The sequence below is a fragment of the Narcine bancroftii genome, chromosome 5 (genome assembly GCF_036971445.1).
Source record: "Narcine bancroftii isolate sNarBan1 chromosome 5, sNarBan1.hap1, whole genome shotgun sequence".
NCBI lineage: Eukaryota > Metazoa > Chordata > Chondrichthyes > Torpediniformes > Narcinidae > Narcine > Narcine bancroftii.
Window position 1 is genome coordinate 3180411 of NC_091473.1, and position 22913 is coordinate 3203323.

Here is a 22913-nt window from a genome sequence, read left to right on the forward strand (position 1 = left end):
CCCTCCCCTTCCTCCCTCCTCCCCCTCCCCTTCCTCCCTCCTTTTTATTCAAGCATCAACCGGTACCTTTCTTATACCCAATAAGGAGCTCAGGTCTAAAACATGGGTCGCCCTTCACTCCTGCGTGCTATGGGACCTGCTGAGTTTCTCCAGCTCATTTGCATATTGCAAGGAACCGAGGTACACACTGAACCTTTTGCCGAGCTACGGGTTCCACAGAGCCTGGAATCTTGCCATAGTCAGAAGGGTCTGTAGTTCATCTTTAAATTTGGTGGAATTGGGTGAGCTACTCCCCATCTCACCGATTCCACTGGCGGATCTGGTCTGGGTGAGAGCAAGCTGGCTTCCAGTAGCTGTGAGGAGAATTTAGACTTTGCTCTTGTGTTTATCAAGATCAGAAAGGAAAACCACTACAAGTAACTCCAATAGAAAAAGAGTTCACGTTATAGGCTGTGGTTCTTGTTCAAGTAAACTTTTATTGCCATTGTGATGATACTTTTATTTTTGAAACAGATCTCCAGATGCGAACACACACACACACACACACACACACACACACACACACACACACACACACACACACACACACTTACTTTATGGGCCTCTACAATTGATTACCAGTCTCATTGCCTGGGGGAAGAAGTGTCTCCCAGCTTGCCAGGTCCTGCATTTTATGCTCCTGCACCTCCTCCATGGAAGTTAGTACCTCAAAGATATTGCGGCCTGGATCTTAAGGGTCCTCAATGATTCCCTGAGCCCACTTTAAGTACCACTCCTGTAGATCCCTTTGAAAGAGAGAAGGGAGACCCCAGTGATCTTCTAAACACTGTTATATCACCTTTCGAACTGATCTCCAATCTGATGCTTTGGAGCTACTATAACTCACTACTATACAGTCAGCCAGGCCCTCTCTATTGTGCGCCTGTAGATTGTTGTTAGGGTGGTGTTGTCCTCTTCAACCTCCTTAAGAAATGTACGCACTGCTGCGCCTTCCTGATTAATTAGGAAGAGTTGTGGGTCCAGGATCGTTCATCCCTTAACTGGACACCAAGGAACATTGTGCTCCACACTCTCTCACTGCGACGGAGTGATATGAGGTGGGAAGTGGACCTTCGTCCTCCTGAAATCCACAATCATCCCCTTTGTCTTGTCCACATTGAGACTCTGGTTGTTGTTCTTGCACCTCAGTGCAAGTCTTTCAACCTCCTCTCTGAAAGATGACTCATCATTGTGGCTGATGAGGCCAACGACCGTTGTGTCATCCGCAAGCTGATGATTTGGTCGGAGCTGATCCTGGCGGTACATTTGTGAGTTAGTAGTGTGAATAGCAGTGAACTGAACACACATCCATGTGGTGCGCCAGCACTCATAGTGATGGGGCTTGAGATTTTGCTGCCAACCCAGACAGACTGCAGCCTTTCAATCAAGAATTTCAGGATCCATTTGCAGAGAGGGGTGCTAAGTTCCAGCAAGGACAGTTTATACACCGGCCTCTGAGGTATGATGGTCTCAGATGCCAAGCTGAAGTCAATGAAGTATGAGGGGTTGTTCTCTAGGTGGGTCAGGACAGAGAGGAACATAGGAACATAGGAAGTAGGAACAGGAGTAGGCCAAAAATGGCCCATCGAGCCTGCTCCGCCATTCAATACGATCATGGCTGATCTAATTTATGACCTAACTCCACCTACCTGCCTTCTCCCCATATCCCCTAATTCCTCTATCATGTAAAAATTTATCTAACCGAATTTTAAATATGTTTAATGAGGCAGCCTCAACCACTTCCCTGGTTAGAGAATTCCAAACATTCACTACTCTCTGGGAAAAACTATTTTTCCTCATCTCTGTCCTAAATCTATTCCCCCGAATCTTGAGACCGTGTCCTCTTGTTTTAGTTTCCCCGGCCAGCTCAAAAAACCTTCCTACATCTATCCTATCCATACCCTTCATAATCCTATATGTTTCTATAAGATCTCCTCTCATTCTTCTGAACTCGAGCAAATACAATCCTAGATGATTTAATCTTTCATCCCAGGGATCAACCTAGTAAACCTCCTCTGGACCGTCTCCAAAGCCAGTATATCCTTCCTCAAATATGGAGACCAGAACTGGACACGGTACTCCAGGTGCGGTCTCATCAGTACCTTACACAGTTGCAACATTACCTCCCTACTCCTGAATTCAATTCCTCTAGCGATGAAGGCCAACATTCCATTTGCCTTCTTAATAACCTGCTGCACCTGCAACCTAACTTTTTGCGATTCATACACAAGCACTCCCAAGTCCCTCTGCACAACAGCATGATGTAGTTTTTCACCCTTTAAATAATATTCAGCTCTTTTATTTTTCTTGCCAAAGTGGATAACCTCACACTTACTAACATTGTACTCCATCTGCCAGACCTTTGCCCACTCATCCAGCTTAACTATATCCCTCTGCAGACTCTCCACATCCTCATTACAATTTGCTCTTCCACTCAATTTGGTGTCATCCGCGAATTTGGCTACACCACATTTTGTCCCCTCCTCCAAGTCATCAATGTAAATGATGAACAGTTGTGGGCCTAACACTGACCCCTGCAGCACCCCATTTACCACTCTCTGCCAACCTGAAAAACTCCTATTTATCCCGACTCTCTGCCTCCTGTCAGACAACCAATTTTCAGTCCAGGCCAATATACTTCTCCGGACTCCACTTTCCTGTAACTTACTCATAAGTCTCGTGTGGCACCTTATCAAACGCTTTCTGGAAATCCAAATATACAACATCAACCTGTTCCCCTCTATCCACCGCACCCATTATATCCTCAAAGAATCCTAGCAAGTTTGTCAAACAGGACTATTGCCTCGTCTCTGGATTGGTTTGGCTGACAGGCGAACTGGAGCAGGCCCATTGTCGGTGGGGAACGGGACTTTCTTTTTCATCGTGTTGTTTTCCAAATTGAACCGCGCATAGAGGGTGTTCAGCCTGTCAGAAAGTTGTGTGGAAAGTTCTGCCTAATTTACTTCTGTGTTGAGGGTTTAAACAAAAGGGGGTCTGTCTTCCGGCAGGTTGGTGTGTAAGCTGGAAATTACCGGAGAGCCTCCGCCCATTGGTTCAACTGAGATTATCATCACAATCCAAGAGACCAAACGCAGCGGAGAGTTCTCCATTGTTGGATCCACCTCAATTGCTGGATTTGAGTTTGTGGTGAGTTTCTGCTGCATTGCCATCTTAAACATACCTGATTTAAAAAAATGCTGTATTGATGATGAAATATACCCATTCACCTTAAGTACCTCCAAGGGTACTGTAGCTATGCAACCTGACATTGTAAGCCATAATTAATGAACCCCTGTGGGCTGTGTCTTTTTAAATATTAAGCCATTGCACTAGTAGTAATGAAATAACAATTGTGCCAAAGAGCAGCATGGGACACTTGTATCCTTTTTCTCCCAATTGGTCTCAGTCAACAGTGTTTAAAATAGTGACTGTTTAGGTATTAAAAGTGTTGCCCCATGTGTTTAAAAAGAGTTGTGATCCATTTCAATATAATCAATAAGTATGGTCCTTATTCTCGTACAATCTTGAAATGTGTCTTGGCCGCTAGAAGCTGCTGACAGTACATTCTGTTTGAGCCAGTGCTAGCTTTTTTTCTCTCTCGGGTTTTGAGCTTGTCTGCTTCTGCAGTGTTAAATGTAATTTCATTCCTCTGCAGTCAATCATCCTTCTTTGCAAGTTTCTTATTTAGCAGTAAAATGACGTGACACTGAGGCTGGGCGACTGTGTCCTCTGCACCCCCTACCCCCGCGCTCCATGTCTTTCAGCCAAGGGAGTGCCACGATTTCACCTCCACAACAGTGACTCTCGTGGCAGTTCATGACTCCACTATGTTCCCATCGGCCATATTCCCCCACTTTATTTCACTGTGACCCATTCTCTTTTGTGTGCCCATGAACGCTCCTTTAATTCTCCCACTACCCACCTATACAATAGACAATTGCCAGTTGGGAATGGGGGAGGGAATGGCAGACCATCTGGTAGGAATCTTTGGGGTCACGGGGTGAAATGCAGAGGCCATGCAGAAAGAATCTGGGTCCTTGGAGCTGTGCTGAGTGAAACATTAAAGTCTGCAGACGATGTGATTACAATAAAAACAGACCGAATTGGTGGAGGAACTCAGCCGGTCTTTTCAGTATCCACAAAAAGCAAAGATACATCGCCGATGTTTCAGGCCTGAGCCCTTCTTCAAGGAATAAGCCAGAAGCAGGAAATCTCAGAAAGTCTCAGAATTCAGACAGCGCCGGCTGGGAGAGGAATCCTGACCAAAAGGTGGCAATTGCATAGGATAAAGGAGAGATCAGAATTTATCATGTCTGTGCAAAAGGAGGCAGGGAGACAGAGCTCAGAGAAGGCAAGCGGGGTGGGGGGGCGGAGCTTAATGAAAGCCAGAGAAATCAATATTAATGCCATCTGGTTGGAGGGTGCCCAGTCGGAACATGATTCAAGATTAATTTTATTGTCATAGTAATAAAAGAGTGTCTTGTTACATGAAATTTCTTCTTGCCTGCTGCGAGGCAGACAGATTCGCCAGCGGCAGGAATTGCCTGAAGCGCCTCTTACATCTTGCAGTAGGCTCCTCTGTAGCTAATGAATCTGATTCGTTTATCTCCACTTGCCCTGAGCCTTTCCACACACAAACTCCCTGGCCTTTCCCATTGCCATTCCTCAATGACCAGCTCCGGGTTGGTTTCCCATCTGCTACTTAGTATTTCTGCTGTGTTGCCAGCCCTTGCATCTTGCAGTGACCTGACTGAACCCTCTCCAGGCGACTGACAAAAGGATGCATTGCATTTCTTCTTGGCCTGGCTTTCCAACTCCATATAATTACAGCTGAAGTAGTTGTGGTCTCTGTTTCTGTAAATGATCATCCAGTTTCCCTGATATTTCCCAACCAATGAAAGCGAACCTGGCCGCCCCACCTCCAGAGGTGCGTTGTGAGGCAGTTCTTGCTCCCTTGGAGATTGGAGTAGGACAGATGCACCACCAGCAGGCAGGGCTGCACTACACAACTCTACTGGCTGTAAAGATAGCACTACCATGACATAAACCAACTGAGCTCTTTCATATTGGTCGAAGACTAAATAACATTGACACACACAGAGAGGTGTTAGAAAAGGTGGCCAATTGTTTGGCCAGAGGGAGATACTCAATTTTCTTTTAGTAACAGGCCTTTCTGGTCCATGAGCCCGTGCTGCCAAATTGCCCTACAACCCTGGTACATTTTGAACGGTGGGAGGCAACCGGAGAAAACTCATGCAGACGCAGGGAGAACGTACAAACTCCTTATAGGAGGATACGAACCCGGGTCGCGGGCTCTGTAATAACGTCGCACTACCTCACTAGCCGGAGCAGATAACAAGATGCTAGGGGATCTCAGCAGGTCAGGCAACATCTATGGAGCCAAAGGGATGGACGAGACCCTGCATCGAGACTCGCCATCGGACTTGAAATCAGTGTCTCTGCTAAAATTGCCTTGTCTCCACACGTGCAGTTCATCCTGCTGTACCCTTCAGCAGCCTGTTTTTGCTTAGATAGTGGAATCCTAAGCTAAATATCAGGGGAAAAATTGTTCCCTTGAGTGGTTGTCTCTATCTCATCTCTGGGATCTACTACACACTGCAAGAACTTATTGCTGCTAATTGATCACAGTGATGTGTGAGGTGTTGAACATACATTATTGATGCACTTCATTAGGAGGGCCCGGGAGGACCACGCTCCACAGACCATTGATGGCTTGACCGTTTAGGTCGTCGACTAACTAGTTCCTTGGGGTGCACTTGGTGGAGAATCTCACTTGGTACCAAGAATGCCAGCAGTGCCTCTACTTCCTGCGAAGGTGGAGGAATGTTCATCTATGGCACCCCCCCCACCCCCCCACCATCCTAACTACATCACTGCCTGGTTTGGAATCTGCACCTTCTCGCACCGCAAGACGCAGAGGATAGTGAAGTCAGCGGAAAAGACCATTGGGGGCTCTCTTCCAACCAGGAAGGAGATCCACAACACTCAATACAGGTGAAAGGCAATAAAAATTGTGAAGGACTCCACACGCCCCTCATGTAAACTGTTCTCCCTTCTACCATCTGGTAGGAGGTACCGTTGCACTCGGATCCTTACATCCAGAGTGGGAAACAGTTTTTTACCCCAAGCTATCAAGCTCCTGAATTTCAAGAACACATGTGGATAGTGTACCATGGACTTTTACTGGATACGTCTTAACATTTTAATGTGTTTAACTTCTATTCTAATTTATATTTCTGTAAATATGCTCCGTGGTCCTGGAGAAACTCAATCTCGTCTTTACTGTGAAAGCAAGATATGAATGATAAATAAATGTGACGACTTGAGGAAGGAGAGTGATGCAATGAGTAGAGCTGCTTTCTCATAACTCTAGCTGCCAAGATTCAATTCTGACTCCTGATACTATTTGAGCAGAGTTTCAACATTCTCTCTGCAATGATTCAGGTTTCCTCCAGATGCTTCGGTTTCCTCCCACATCCAAAAATAACCACTGTTAAGTTGTGCCCCCCCACCCCCAGCACATAGGTGAGTGGTAAAATCTAGGAAGAATGGATGGGAATGTGAGAAGAATAAAAGCTGTGATTAGTATCGGACTTTGTGATCTTTGGGGGCATCAGGGGTGGAGAGGGTGAGAAAATTCAGGTCCTTGGGAGTCACTATTTCAGAGGATCTTTCCTGGACCCAATACTTCAATGGCCTTGTGAAGAAAGCACATCAGCACCTCTACTTCCTCAGGAGTTTGCAGAAGTTTGGTATGACACCGGAAACCTTGGCAAATTTCTAAAGAGGTGTGGTGGAAAGTGTGTTGACAGGCTGCATTCCGGTCTAGTTTGGGGACAAAACCCTCCAAAAGGTGGTGGATACAGCCAAGGACATCGCAGGCAAAACTCTCCCCACTATTGAGAACATTTACAGGGAACGTTCCTGTTCCTGTTGGAGGGCAGCAGCAATCATCAAAGACCCTCACCACCCAGCACATGCTCTGTTCTCACTGCTGCCATCGGGAAGGAGGTTTCAGTGCCACAAGACTCGCACCACCAGGTTCAGGAACAGCTGCTACCCCTCCACCAATAGACTCCTCAACAGCAAACTCAATCAGGGACTCATTTGAGGACTCTTACTTTTGCACTTTATTGATTTTCTTTTATTCTCTCTGTATTGCACAGTCAGCTTGTCTACATTTGTTATCAGTTTACAGTTCTTTTATTTGTTTATATGTTTACACTGTGTACAGTTTATTTTTGCACTACCAATTAGTGGTAATTCTGCCACAACACAGGAGAAAGGAATCTCAGGGTTGTATGTGATATCATGTATGTACTCTAAATCTGAAATGATGTGGATGGATGCTTGATGGTTGCCATAGATTTTCTGGACCAAATGGCCTACTTATGTTTTGTTTAACTCTGACTTTAATTGCTGCCTTGGTCTCAAGGTGGTTGACCACAAATTCTTGAGGCATTCCATCTCATTTTTGAATGAGGCTGCAAACATCTGTTCATTGAGATGAGGTTAGTTTCAGGTATACATTGCATCCACATTGAGGTACAGTCTCCTCCCCACCCCATGCTCCAGCACCTTTCAGGTTGAAAGTAAACTAATTTTCATTGTTGCCATCCTCACTGAGCAAGGAATACATCTGACTCTCTCTCACACTTATAGGCACCTACTTGGGATTGAGAATGATTTCCTTCCACTCCAGATCTGCTGGTTTTGAGGTGGTTCATGTATCCTGCAGCCTCTTGCCCATGTAGTGAAGGATGTTTGAGGTGGGGCAGTTGGGTGGACATTTTGGGAAAAGAGACTGTCCTACTATTCCCTTGTTTGTTATCATCTGACAGTACATAGACAACTAGACAAAACAGCAATTCTCCAGACCAGTGGTTCTCAACCTTTTCCTTTTCACTCACATCCCATTTTAAGTCATCCCTATGCCATCGGTGCTCTGTGATTAGTAAGGGATGGCTTAAAGTGGGATGTGAGTGGGAAGGGAAGGTTGAGAACCACTGTTTTAATTGTCCCTCATGGACTCGTTATGTGCACGGTTTCATAACTCCAAAGGAAATGGGCTAATGACAATTTTTCTCAAGCAAAATATTTCAGTAACAATTGGGTCTAGAGCAGTGGATCTCAACCTTCTCTTCCCACTCACATACCACCTTAAGCAATTCCTTACTAATCCAGAGCTCCTATGGCATAGGGATTACTTAAAAGTCAGATGTGAGTGGGAAGAAAAAGGTTGTGAACCACTGCTCTAGACAATGGTAGACACCCATACACCTAGAACATATAAAACTACAGCATAGTACAGGCCCTTTGGCCCCTGATGTTTTGCCAACCTATATATTCCTACCAAAAAAAACCTAAACCCTACCTCATAAACCTGAATTTTTCATTCAACCTTGTGCCTATCTAAGAGTCTCTTCAATGCCCCTAATGTTCCAGCCTCCACCATCATCTCCGGTAAGGCATTCTCGGCACCCACAACTCTCTGTGTAAAAATACCTACCCCTGATGTCTCCCCTAAATTTTTCTTCTTTCACTTTGTATAGATTAGTGTTGGCTACTCCTGCCCTGGGAAATAGGCACTGGCTGTCCATCTTCACTATGCCTCTCACACATTATACATTTTACACACAGCACATAACCTACCATTGATGTCACTGCTCTGACTAAGACATAAGTGCAGGAGCAGCGGGAACGTAGATCAAAGAACAAGGTGGGGAGGAGATGCACCCTTCAGGAAAGGCTAATCACAAAATGATTTCCACCTCCTTAGAATTTGTCTCACTGGATGAAATGGTCTTGTATCCTTGGGATAAGTCCATATCTCCTGGCCCTCTAATTCGCTCTGGTGCAGAAGCAGCCATATTCCACATATGTCCATAATCCATCCTTGGTGCAAGACCCTCTCACAAGGTCAGGCCAGTCCAGCACACAGACAGTCCCTTCACCCTACCACATCAATGCTGACCATTAAATACCCATTTCATTCATCAGCACTTGGGCTATATTCTTCTCTGCATTGAAATTTCAAGTGCTTGCTTAGAACCTCCCTGAACATCACCTTCTCAGACCATCAAGTGCTATGGGAATCAATGGAATATATTTGAATATTGGAGGTAGTGTGTTCTTTGTACAAATGCTGAACCTCTGCAATATTTCTCTTAGAAACCTGTTATAACCCACGTGGTACCAACGTACGGCCCCTTGGATGGCGGGACTTTGATTACATTACTGGGGCAACATCTGACAGCTGGCAATGCCCAGAAGGTGGCCATTGGAGGGAAGGACTGTCTCATACAGAGGTGAGGTTTTAGGGATAGAAAATAGAGTAAGATTTCTAAACCTTTGATCTTTAAAACACGTGACTTGGCTTCCAGCATTGTTGTTTAACGGCACTGGCTGTTGCCATTGTTTTGCATGAGATCCTCAATCCTGGTCAAGGTGCAAATTCCAGGAATTATGTGGACCATGAACAAGACAGAGGGAATTGAGACAACTCCAGACTGACCTGCAGCAACTCATCCTTCTGTCGTTGAGAGTGGTGAATGTGAGGGGGGAACTCCATTAGGTGAAGAGCCGGCCAGCCTCGCTATTCACTTCAGAGTCCTCCAAGATCATCTTTTGCACAGTGGAGCAGGATGAGACGTGCTCAAACTTCTTTTTCCAAAAGGTTCACAGAGGGAGTTCTGTGATCCACAGCCTTCAGGAAGAGGATGGCTCAACCACATCCTCACAGACGGGTGCATCCATATCCACGTTTGAGAGCGATATCTGGTCGAAAGACTTCTCTGGCAGCCTCATGCTGCTCGGGGATACCATTGCCTACCTGCATGTTGTGTTCAGAATAAGTTTGATGGGTTCAAAGAGAATCAAAGCTGGACATGTGTTAAACAAACAGTAGTCTTTATTTACACACAGGGGAATTCACAAAAGGGCACACTAACAGACAAACCTGGAATAATACACAAATAACTATACATCGAGTGCAAATATATCATTGCAAAACATTTTCAACTCCCAAATAGGAATGCAAGGGTTAACACACAGGCACAGCACACTAATGAATAGTAAATTAATTACAATTAACAAATACAACCTGATTTCCAGCATCGAGCAGGCTCAGAATCTGGTCGTGACCTCCTCGGACCAATCAGGTCAACCTCGCAAGTGGGCAGATCTAACCCTTTATTAGCAGATGAAGTGATTTTTGATTAGTTTGCATCCTGAGAGGTCACAGGACCCTCCATAATCCATATTCCTGCCAGGTTCCATATGAGGAGGTCATATGACACCCCCCCCCCCACCAACAATCCACACTACAATGCTAGGTTGGGGGGTGGTGGTGGAACTTCGACCAGGAGAAGGCTTTCAACTCGCACAAGTACATGAACATGGATGCACTCTCCAAAATGGGCTTTGGGGAGGGAATATGAAATTAGATGAAACTGCTCTACACTGACATTCGTAGCCCACTCCAAATCAACGCTAGTTTCCCCATCAAGTTGGAGTCAGGCAGGGTTGCCTGCTCTCTCCAGTCTATTTTTGTGTGCTGCATAGAGCACTTTGCTGAATCCATCAGGAAATGTGAGGGCACAAGGAGTGATGTTGCCAGGCAGTGGAGGCACTCAGGTCAAGGCCACCCTGTTCATGGACAATGTCACCGTCTTCTGTTCAGACATCCAGTCAAATTGCATCTATGGGCAATTTGAGGGTAGAAACGGTGCGAGGATAAACAGAGGCAATTTTCTTTGGAAGCTGGTCTGACCTATCTACCACCCCTCTGAGATCTGACTACCTGAAGGTATTGGGGATCTGGTTTGGAGCAGCAACGGCATGCGAGAGGAATTGGCCACAGTGTATCCTAAAGGTCCACCAGATATTGGGTCTGTGGGCGTGGCGGTCCCTCTCAATAACAGGGAAGAACCTGGTCTTTGCTTCCACCCTCCCAAACACCATTGACTACAAGTAGTCCTGTGAATTTTTTTTTCAGTTGAACCCCAGCCTCAACGGCATTTCCAGGTACAAGAAGGGTGAAGGCCTTTCGGTCACTGGAGGTGAAGCAGCTGCTTCCTGTATTCTTTGGTGAACATCGCCTGTGACAAAGGAACGATCGGAAGCAGGAAAAAATTCTTTCCTTCCCCCTCATGCCCGCTCTACCATTCAATAAGTGTCACCACCCTCCGGTTGAAGAAATTTCTTCTCATCTCTGACCAGAATGGCTCGTTTAAAGAGTGTGACCCTCTGAGCCAGAAGAACTGCCTTGCATATGACTATCCCGTCAAGTCCCGTCAGGATTTTGTACATTTTAATGGGATCACCTTTTATTCTTCTGAACTTAAGAAAGTTGGTTCAGTCTCTTTAATCTTCTTCCCCACGGCTATCTGATGACTGAGTGGATCTCTCATTAGTGAAATTATCCTGCCCTTGCACTGTTTTATTTGTACTTTTTCTTACTATACACTACACTTTTGTTGTTTTTAAGCATGACCTCTTGAACTCAGGTGGATGTGCCTGATTAGCATGCAAAAAAAAAGTTTTTTCCCCCCCCCACTGTTTCTCAATTCAATTTAAATCTCTTATATAACATATCTTCCATCCCAGGAATCCGTCTGGTTAACCTTTATTGCAACTCCTATATTACAAGTGTATCTTTCTGTAGGTAGGAAGATCACACCTGAACACAGTGATCCAGATATGGTCTCACTGGAGCCTGGGAACAAGATACTCTTGTGCTCAAAAGATCTTGCAGCAAAAGCTAGTGTGTCATTGGGTTTTCCAATTTGTTGCTGAACCAGCAAAAGACTTTTCAGTAGGTTGCAAATAAGATATCCCTCTGAGAAAAGGATCTTCTGGGGGGGGAGGGCGGGGGATAAAAAGATCTTCTGTAAACCTTTTTGAACTTGTACAAAGGTGCATTGTAACTGGGGAAAATGTTTTTGAGCAACATATACTGATGTAATATTTCGCCCTTTCTTTTGTGCCCATATAATCTTAGCCAAAATGATACTTTTATAAAATGCATAACTCCCAAAATGGACAAGTTGAAGGAGGAATTTCCTGTTTTGACGATAGACTTGGCAAATGTACCGATTAACGGCGATTTCAAGTTCCAATATCGAAAGAACCCAGTCATCCATGACATCACGCCACAATGCAGCATCACAAGGTAAGCTGTAATCATCTAGCTCATGGCCAGGTGGGGTAGTGAGGCGACCAGAGGCTTCATTGCAGTTAGCGTCATAAGACACTAATAGTGTCACAGGGTGGCATAATTGGCGTAGTGATCGGGACTGGACCAAGGTTTGAATCCCATGCTGTCTATAAGGAGTTTGCATGTTCTTGCCGTGTCTGTGTGAGTTTTCTCTGGGGTCTCTGTTTCCTCTCACTGTTCAAAACGTAGGTAATGGGTATAAATTGGATGGTATGGACTTGTGGGCCGAAATGGCCTGCTACCGTGCTGTGTGTCTAAATTTTAAAAAATGGCTGAGAAATAATACTTGAGTGGAAAGTAGGAGCCTTTTAAATCCCTTCTTGCTTCCAGCTAGATGGTGCCTGCTGCCTTGTCCTTTTAATGAAAGGTTTTGATGCACTGAAGAAAAGGAAGTTGGATTTTCATGTGATAATTTCAAGTGGGGAGGAATATGGGAATTAGTTAGGTTCAGTCACAAGACACGTTGGAAAATTTAAATCTAGTTAATACAATTCATAGTTTAAAAAAAAAGTTGGTAGCAATAATGGTAACTGTGACATCACCAGATTATCTAAAAAAGGCATTTGGTTGGAGATGTCAATCAAACTTTATGCAGTGCGTCTGTTCCTTCAAGAATGTGTGTGGTTGATGCCTGACATTAAGTGCTGACCTTCCCTTGTTCCATGATGTGAGCACGTTATGAATTTGAAAGAAAACAATCACTTTGAGCAAAGTCTGCCTCTGCTCCCCGTGTTGTAAAATGATGTTTTTTGCATGAGGATTGAAGCACAAGGATTGTAATGTACCAGCTGCGCTTTACCAAAGTATACTGTCTCTTGAAACTGAATGACTGATGTGATTAGTTGGGACTTTTGGGTATGATCTTTTACCCCATCAGTACATCGACTGTAACCAGTTGGTGTTTGAATGCACCCTTGATAGTCGTCTGTGTTAGGTGTATTGGTTTCCCCATACCAGACTGTGATGCTGCCAGTCAGCATGCTTTCCGCCACACATCTGTAGAAATTTGCCAGGGTTTCCGATGTCTCACCAAACCTCCGCAGCAAACTCCTGAGGAAGTTGAGGTGCTTTCTTCACGTTGCCATTAGTGTTTTGGGTTCAAGGAAAGATCTTCCAAGATAGTGACTCCCAAGAACTTACCTCCACCCCAATCCCCTCATGGTCACTGGATTGTACACGTCTGGTTTTCTCTTCCTTTGCTTGATTGTTTGAGTTGCGGTAATAACAAAGCTTTTGTTGGCAATGCCACTTTGCCCATGTATCAGACCCCTTTCTCAATGTTGGTTCTCAAACCATGGCAGATGAGGAGGTTGCTTGTCCTCCAGCTGAGCCATTGTTTGGCCTGTCCCTCAGCCTTTGGCTCCTACATGGAATCTGTGAATTTTAAATGAAGACATACAGCATGGTAACAGGCCATTTCAGCCACAAATCCATGCTGCCCAATTTACACCCAATTAACCTACACACCCCTGTATGTTTTGAATGGTGGAAGGAAACCGGAGCCACCGGGGAAAACCCACGCAGAGACGGGGAGAACGTACAAACTCCTTACGGACAGTACTGGATTCGAACCCTGGTCCTGACGTTGGCGCTGTAAAGGCGTTGCATTAACCACTATACCAACTGTGCCGCCCGATAGGAAAACTTGTCACATCATCTCAATGGAGTCAAGGGTCAATGTTTGGGTTCCTGGTGAAGCATTTTTCAATGTTCTGCACACTGTGGGAAATTACAATCATCTTCTCGCAAACAGAATAAAAATGGACAAGCTAGAGCAGTGGTTCTTAACCTTTTTCTTTCAACTCGCATCCCACTTTAAATAATCCCTGTGCCATCAATGCTCTGTGATTAGTAAGGGATTGCTTAAGGTGGAATGTGAGTGGGAAGGAAAGGTTGAGAATCACTGCTCTAGACCCAATTGTTACTGAAATATTTTGCTTGGGAAAAATGGTAATTGGCCCATTTCCTTTAGAGTTATGAAACCGTGAACATAACGAGTCAATTAGGTACAATTAAAACAGTGGTTTTCAAACTTTTTCTTTCCACTCACAGAGCACCGTTGGCATAGGGAATACTTAAAGTGGGATGTGAGTGGAAAGAAAAAGGTTGAGAACCACTGAGTTAGAGAATCAACTTGATTGAATGTGTGCACATTTGTATACCACTTACATTTCCCAACCCTAAATGCTACTATTTTCCACAGAGGCCTCAACGTCACAATATATGGGACCAATCTGAACTCTGTGTATCAGCCAAAGCTTGTATTTACTGGCAGAAATAATAACGTGTTTGAAAAGGTAGGCCATTGGGTTGCAAATATCTCATCTTTATTTCCTGTTCTGCACCTCTTCTGGTAACCCGACTCCGAAATACAATTTTCTGTTGTCAATGTGAAAAGATCATACGAAATTGAAGGGAACTGGAGGACATGGGTTAAGGGTAAAAGATAAATATTTAAAGAGACTATTGGGGGAAATTTCTTCATGCAGAGTGGTGCGAGTGTGGAATGAGATGCCAGATGAAGTGGTGAATGCGGGCTCTATATTGATATTTAAGAAAAATTTGGATATGTACATGGATAGGAGGGGTGTGGAGGCTATGGTCCAGGAGCAGGCCATTAGGATGAGGTAGAATAATAGTTTGGCACAGGGAAGTTGGGCCTGTTTCTGTGCTGCAGTTGTTTGATGAGTTCATTGTACATCCCAAGTTTCTGACTGGATGGTTACTTCTGTGAGATAATAAATTCAGGGAGGAATAATTTTAGGTGGTTACTGTTGAAAATTATATGAATCCTGTTAATCTACATGATGTTATAATTTTCTCATACGCCCTAGATTGTAATAACATCAGAACAAAAAAAATAATTCCCAACTATTATGATCAATAATAGTTTATCTTTGGGACCCTCAGGACACCAATCTGCTGATCTCAGCCAGAATTCTGCACTGATATATTCGCATCTGATCTACAAAGGAACTACTTTTGTTTTCTTAAAATTCAGTAGTATTCATCTGCATGGTGAATGGTAAGGCCCTGGGGAGTGTTGTGGAAGAAAGAAGCAGGCAGTATTGGGGCAGGGTTTCAAGAAAACAGCCACGTAGTTAGGTAGGGTGGTGAAGAAGGTGTTTGGCATGCTTGCCTTCAGTTGGTGAGGGCTCTGAGTGCAGGAACAAGGAGATCAAGATGGAACTATATCGGATGATGGTGAAGCCACAGTTGGTGTGTTATGCCCAGCTTTAGGTCCCTGGGTACCAGAAAGTTGGAAGGGGTGCAGGAAGGACACACAAAAATGTACCATGCACAAGAGTGTTGGAGGAACTCAGCTGGCCATGCGGCATCCATGGAGAGCAACAGGAAGTTTGGGTGTGCGGAAAATCAGGCAGATGCCCCGAATAAGAAGGTTGGGTTGGGGGGGGGGGGAGGAATGGGACAATTGAATTATAAGGAGAGGCTGGGACATGTCTCCCTGGAGTGTAGGAGAAGTTTATAATATAATGACAGGTGCAAATAAAGTAAATATTAGTTCCCTTTTTCCAGAGTAGGTGAATCGATCACAAGAGAGCACAGATTTTGGGTGAGAGAGGGGAGGTTTAAATGGGGCCTGAAGAGGGTGAAATGAGCTGCCTGGAGGAGGTGGTAGAAGCAGGGATAATTGTAATATTCAAAAGGTGTTTTGACAGGTACCTGCATTGTAAAGATTTGGAAGGATATGGGCCTTTCGCAGGTAAATAGGGCTAGTTGGGTCGCTATGGACAGGAGGATCAAGAGCCTGTTTTCTTGCTGTCGAGCTCTGTGACTCCACGTCTCAGAGAGGTGCCTGGACTTGGGTGCCAGCGGAAATATTGGAAGCAGATATGACCGCAGTGCTTGAGAGGCATTTATGTAGAGATGTAAACGGGCAGAGAATGGAGGGATACTGACCATACACAGGCAGATGGGATTCGTTTAAATTGGGATCATGGTCAACGTGGACATCATGGACTAAAGAGTCTGCTCCTATGGTGTACTGATCACCGTGATTGCTGATCAGAAGGCTCGTGGAGCCTTTTGCCATATGAGTTTTGCTTTCTGCAGGCTTCACTTCAACAGCTTCGCTCTGCAACTGTCCATTGCGGCCAACTTTTTGTCTTGGTTTATCTTGGTTGCAGCACCCAGTTGCAGATGGTCACTTATGGACTTCAAAGCCAGCTAGTCTATCAAACAGAGCACAATCTGCTGGAGGTACTCGGAGGGCTGAGCAGAATCTGTGGGGGGAAAAGAATGGTCGACGTTTCTGGCCGAAACCATTCATCGAGACTGAGAGTAGAGATGGGAGATAGCCAGTATAATGTGGACAGGATGGGAGGGGTTGGATGGGGGCCCAGAGCAGATGGATGAACTAGGGAGGGGTGAAGGATGATGGAGAGAGGTAGTTGATTGGCAGGTGCCAGACAAAGGGGGAAAGGCAAGATAAATAGGGGGCTCAGGAGGTGGAAGATGAGTCACAGAGTGATGTAGAGTGATGTATGGAGACCAAGAGTGCAGGAATCTGATCAAATTTATCAAGCATCTGATGCATCCTTTTGTGAAACTCTTCACAGATGTTTTTGATCCTAAATTGTTTAGTCAGCCAGTGATATCACTCTAAAAAGTTTGTGACCCAGCATATTGAAGGATTTAACTCTACTCAGATCTGGCAATAGGGAATGTTGGGCTTCATTGCTAGAGGGATTGAGTTTAGGAGCAGGGAGGCTCTGCTGCAACTGTACAAGGTCCTGGTCAGTCCACATCTGCAGCACTGTGCAAAATTCTGGTCTCCTCACTCGAGGAATGATCTACTGGCTTTGGAGGCGTGTGGAGGAGGTTCACCAGGTTGATTCCAGAGATGAAGGCGTTAGCCTATGAGGGGAGATTGAGTCGTTTGGGACTGAACTTGCTGGAATTTAGAAGAATGAGAGGGGATCTTATAAAAATCTATAAAATTACGAAGGACATAGATAAGATAGAGGTAGGTAAGTTGTTCCCATTGGTAGGGGAGACTAAAACTAGGGGATGTAGCCTCAAGATTCAGTGTAGTAGATTTAGAACAGAAATGAGGAGGAACTGCTTTTCCCAGAGGGTGGTGAATCTGTGGAATTTGCTGCCCATTGAAGCAATGGAAGCTGCCTCAGAAAGTATATTTACGACAAGGTTGGATAGATTTTTACAAAGTAGAGCAATTGAGGGATTTGGAGAAAAGGCAGGTCGGGGAGATGAGCCGATCATCAGCTCGGCCATGAATGGCGGAGCAGCTCGACAGGCTGAATCCTACTCCTGCTCCTATTTCTTATGCTGTTATGATATGAATTCAAACAATCCCCCCACCATTTGATTCAGGTGCCTGCCTGCTTTTTGCTCATACCTTGATGAATAACTCAGGCCTAAAGCATTAATTATATATCTTTACCTTCTATGGATGCTGCGTGACCTGTGGATTTCCTCTCGCGCTCTTGCCACAATCGGAGCATCTGCAGACTTTCTTGCTTAACTCCACTCAGCATGTCTGGCTCCTCCACAAGGTGTGCTCACTGACATGACCACCTCTGGCTCCTTCAGTCTTTCAAGCTCGGCTTTCTGCTTCTCTTTGATAGCCCCTGGAACATGTTCCAGAGGATGTGCACCCAGCTGCCCTCTCTCTTCCAGCTCCAGAAGTTATTTTTCATCCAGCTAGCAGGCACACATACAGAGATTCAATGAACAGCTGCTGCTTGTGGATTGAAAAGGTGGCCCACGATCTGCCGAAACAGGTGTCTGTGTTCCTCGACTGGGCAGCTTGGTTACCAAGGATCGGTACAGAGTCACAAAAGTGCAGAAGCAATCATGGCGAGCACCTCATCCACGCTGACCCTGAAACAGTAATGCTAATCTCATGTCTTGCACCTGATGATTCAAGTCATCGTTGAGCTACTTAACTGTTGTGGGTCCTTCATCGAAGTGTTCCTCATTTCAACCAACCACGGTTAAAAATATCTTCCTCAGATCACCTATTAATCTCTCCCACCCCCCTCCTCCCACAAACCCTGATGTAATATCTCTGTTTTAGATATTGTTCTGATGGGGAACTTCCCTATGATCTACTGCCATGGTGCCTTCTCTGCCTCCTGCACTCAGAGGACGACAACCCCAACTTGTCTCGTCTCTCTTCTGAGATGCCATTTTCCTCCCGTTCCTCTTTCTGTTCTTGTTGCAGCTGAGTTTGCATTTGTCCAATTGTGATGGGTCATTTTGCATCTCCCCATCTTCTCTGCCCTGGTTCACCTCATGACTGATCTCAATGTACTTTGTCCCTTCATGCTCACACTGTGTCCCTTTACTTTTCTGCTTGGTACCAGTCTTGTCCCCCTGCACTTCGATAAAAATGAATTGATTGAGTTTGCACCATTCCTTCCCATGATCTTGGTGTTTCTCCCTTGGTATTTGCCAAACAGCACAGAGACAGGCCCATTGCCCCATCTAGTCTGAGCCAAACTATTATTCTCCCTAGCCCTATTGACCTGCACCTGGAGAACCAAGTACATGCAAAAGATCTCCCCATTTCTTTGAAAAACTTGAATGTCTCAGACACATTGTGTGAAGTCTTGCAGAGGTTCTGAAAGGCCATGACATCTTCTTCTGGTGCTTTCCATATCCCCTCCATCCATGCGCCAATCCCAATTTTCTTAAATGTCGAAATTGAGCCCGCATACACCACTTCAGCTGGCAGCTCATCTGCAATCCCACCACTCTCTCTGAAGATCACCCTAATGAAACATTTCAACTTTCACCCTCAACCCTTGTCCTCTAGCTCTTGTCTCACCTCAAGCTCCAAAATTCAATTTTTACTGTTTTTTTTTCTCTGCTTCTGTTCTGTAGGATGGCACGGTTGGCGTAGCGGTTAGCGCAATGCCTTTCCAGTGCCAGTGATCGGGTCCGGGGTTCAAATCCTGCGCTGTCTGTAAGGGGTTTGTACATTCTCCCCGTGTTTGTATGTGTTTTCCCTGGGTTCTCTGGTTTCCTCTCACTGTTTAAAACATAGGTTAATGAAGAATATTAGGTGGCACGGACTCATGGGCCGAAATGACCTGTTACCATGCTGTATGTCTAAATTTAAATAAATAAATAGATACATCGACAGAACTGTGTTACCTGCTTGTCCGCCTTCCCTCTGGTTACACAACTCTGAGGCTTGTAGGTTTTGACATGCATTATCAGGTTTTGGTCTGTTTTTTTCTTAACAGATGCTTGCTCAGTTTTGCATTTTAAATGACACCCAAGATCTTTTTGTGGATCAGTAGGTTTCTGAAGTTGCAATCTGGAGCCAGCAACTTCACTTCAACCAAGTACATGCAAAAGTTCTCCCCATTTCTTTGATAAGCTTGAATGTCTCGGACACATTGAGTGGAGCCTTGCAGAGGTTCTGAAAGGCCATGGGATCTTCTACCGGTGCCCCATTCCTCAGCCTCAGGGTTCAGCTGGTGCTTCCATTTCTTCATGAATTGATGAAAAGGGAAGATTTCTCCTTCCTTTACACCCACTTATTTGGTATTTTACTTGCTTCCCAACTCTGTACCAACCCTTGACCTACAGACACACTACCTTCTTTGATTCCCCCACCATCAATACAGCAGCACCATGAAGCAGGATCTCAATTGGGCCAACACAAAGCAGTGTCAGGACTGGCTCACCCCCTGACACCTCAAAGCCTTTCCGCCATTGATGAGTCTTCATCCTGGAGTGTCATTGCAACACATGGGTGTGTGCCTTGCTTGGATGAGCACAGCTCCAATGAGTCTCCTGATTCTCCACTTTTTTGGCACTTCATTGTGCTCTTCCCACTACAGTCACTCTCCTGGGTTGCTCGGGCAGTCATTTCCAAAACATGGATGAGACACCTACAGGTGTCTGCATCATGCAGACACCATCACCTGCATGGTCCTTCCCAAGTTGCTATCCTGACTTCAAAATAAATCATTGTTCATAAATCCTGGAACTCCTCCCTCGACAGGATGACAGAACTATCTTTAACTGAGGCTCTATTGAATAATCAGACTCACTAATAAGACAATGGAAGAAGTTCTTGAATGCTTTAAGAACTACTGCACCCCGACATACAATGAATCAGAGGTTAAATTCTAGTTTTTCAGGAAAGTGAAGGGAGATAGCACATCGTATCTCCATTGATGGATGTTAGTGGTTCAAGTTGGTACTTGCCATTAAGGGAAATCAGACATGGCAGTCCATCTGGCTTCTTAGTGATGGCCAAATCCTGAGAATTGGCCTGATCAGCTTCATTTTCGAATATGCAGGGGAAGACGCACAGTGTTCAGGGAGGAAACCAAGTCTGGCAGGCACTGTGTGCAATCTCAGTGGACTTGTACCTATATGGTATCTGGTTATATAGGTGTCTCTCACCTCCTCCAAATCATGAATTCACAATCTGTCATTCAGTCGAGCTCCTACATTTTCTTTTAATGATCCGTACAGCTTTTCTCAGAAGCACCTCAATTCATGCTTAATCCACATGTTCAAGCTACTTCCTGATGTGTTACACTGACTCCAATGCTGTCTCTTTCTTTAAATAAGGTACTCATTGTCAGCTTTTCTGAGTTTTTTGTGAATTAGATATATTGATTGTTTGAAAATTTCTCACAAGCCTACAGTATAATGGTTCCCTCACCTTGGCACCATCCTTTGATTCGAAAATGCTTGGTGAATCCAGTTCTTGCAGGATCATTAAATGGGATGATATCTCCAACACCAGCCTCTTTCTCCTTGCTTCCACTGCCCAGGATTTGTGTGCATTCTAAGAAACATCTGTGTGAGTCCAATCAATGTGTCAGAATATCTCCATTTGCAAATGCCCTTTCTGTTACCTATAGACCTGCAAAGAGCCGGACTCGAATGAGATGATGGTCTGCCAGACTCCTGCGATTGAGGAAGATGAAGAGGAGGGGACGCTTACCGTGATCATGGATGGCGTACCAAACCTAAAGACCTTTGATATAGAATACATGGAGAACTACAAGGTTATCCCATTTGAAAACGAGGAGAAGGTTTGCAAGTTAACCAGGGGTGAAGATGAAATTGAGTTACATGTGAGTTGATTTTATATGCAAAGTATTTTCTTCCGTAAATGGCAGTACATATCAGGTAGGGCTGTCCAGCATAGTGACAGTTGAACAGAGGTGTTTGGAGAGCAGTGAGAGATGCTTGGTTCTGAGAAGCAAGCCTTTCCATCTTGAATCTGGAGCTGGCTCTGTCTCCTGATATGCCTGTAATGCTTGGTTGGGGCCTTCTGCCACTCTCTGAAGTAACAAGCTCAGCCCAACCCCTGAAGACCACGATGTGGCAGAGTCTCCCTACCATCAGTGGAAACTATTTGCTTCTTGAGATGGAGCTCAACCTGGTCTTCCTCTGGGTCATTTTCCTCTTGAGTTAGCTGTAGAACTTACAGCATGGTATGGGCCCTTCAGCCCACGATGTTGTGCCGACCTATATAAACCTACTCAACAATCTAAATCTTCCCTATCTCACACCCATAACTCTCAGTTTTTCTTGCCTCCATGTGCCTAAGAGACTTCCCTATTGTACCCGTCTCCATCACTACCCCCAGCAATGCATTCCAAGCACCCGCTGCTCTCTGCCTAAAGCACTTACCCCTGACACCTCCCCTGAACTTTCCTCCCATCACCTTATTTAGATGTCCTCTGGTATTTGCTACAGTCGCCCCAAGAAACAGGTGCTGGTTGACCACCCTATCTATGCCTCTCATAATCTTGTAGACCTCTATTAAGTCACCTCTCATCCTACTTCGTTCCAAAGAGAAAAATACTCGCACTGTTAACCTTGCCTCTTAAGACACATATCCAATCGAGGTCACGTCGTGGCAAATCTCTAACCCTCTCTAAAGTTTCCACACCCTTCCTGTTATTAAGTGACCAGAACTGAACACAATATTCAAAATGTGGTCTAACCAGAGTTTTATAGAGCTGCCACATTACCTAATAACTCTTGACCTCAATTCCCCGACTAATGAAGGCCAGCATACCAGAAGTGTTCTTAACTATCCGACCATCTAGCGAGGCAACCTTGAGAGATGTATGGATTTGGACCTTAATGTCCCTCTGTTCTTCCACACAGTTAGAATTCTGCCATTAACCATGTACTCCAATGGGCTTGTGGAGGTGTCTCAAGTGAAATGCCATGAATCAGTAATTACATCTTGCCAATTTCAGGTGTAAAATTCACCAAAACTATTAAGAAATTCTAGGATAAAAGCGACTCTATTGGAAAGATCTCATTGTATGACCAATCAAATTTAAGGGCAGAATGACCCATCCTGATTCTCCTACTTCGATTGTACAGTTCTCACGAGAAACAGTAAACATGCTTTTTGTATTGTAAATATTTTCAGGTTAAATTGGAATGGATTTCTCCATTTTGAGCATACCAACAGGCCCACAAGAGCAAATGAATCTTGTGTAAAAGTTGATCTCATGGAAAAGTTGACCCCCTATTTTTGGCCAAAAAGTTCCAGAGTTTTCCATATATCTCATGTAAAAGTTGTCCCTAGTCCCTCACCTTGGCCCTGGCCACCTGCCAATCAGAACTCTGACGCCTCCGGTGACGCGTGTATTTA

At 44.8% G+C, this 22913-nt stretch overlaps 1 protein-coding gene across 2 annotated transcripts in view; it reads left to right on the forward strand.

Annotated features, from left to right (window-relative positions):
* The window catches only part of LOC138763037 (macrophage-stimulating protein receptor-like), a 203522-nt gene that overhangs the window by 126539 nt on the left and 54070 nt on the right, over positions 1-22913 (forward strand). For both annotated transcript variants that reach the window (XM_069936567.1, XM_069936568.1), the window contains exons 6-10: positions 3048-3186; positions 9232-9368; positions 12062-12232; positions 14481-14574; positions 21154-21369. In XM_069936567.1, the coding sequence (XP_069792668.1) occupies positions 3048-3186; positions 9232-9368; positions 12062-12232; positions 14481-14574; positions 21154-21369 (757 nt within the window). The remainder of the gene's footprint in view (positions 1-3047; positions 3187-9231; positions 9369-12061; positions 12233-14480; positions 14575-21153; positions 21370-22913) is intronic.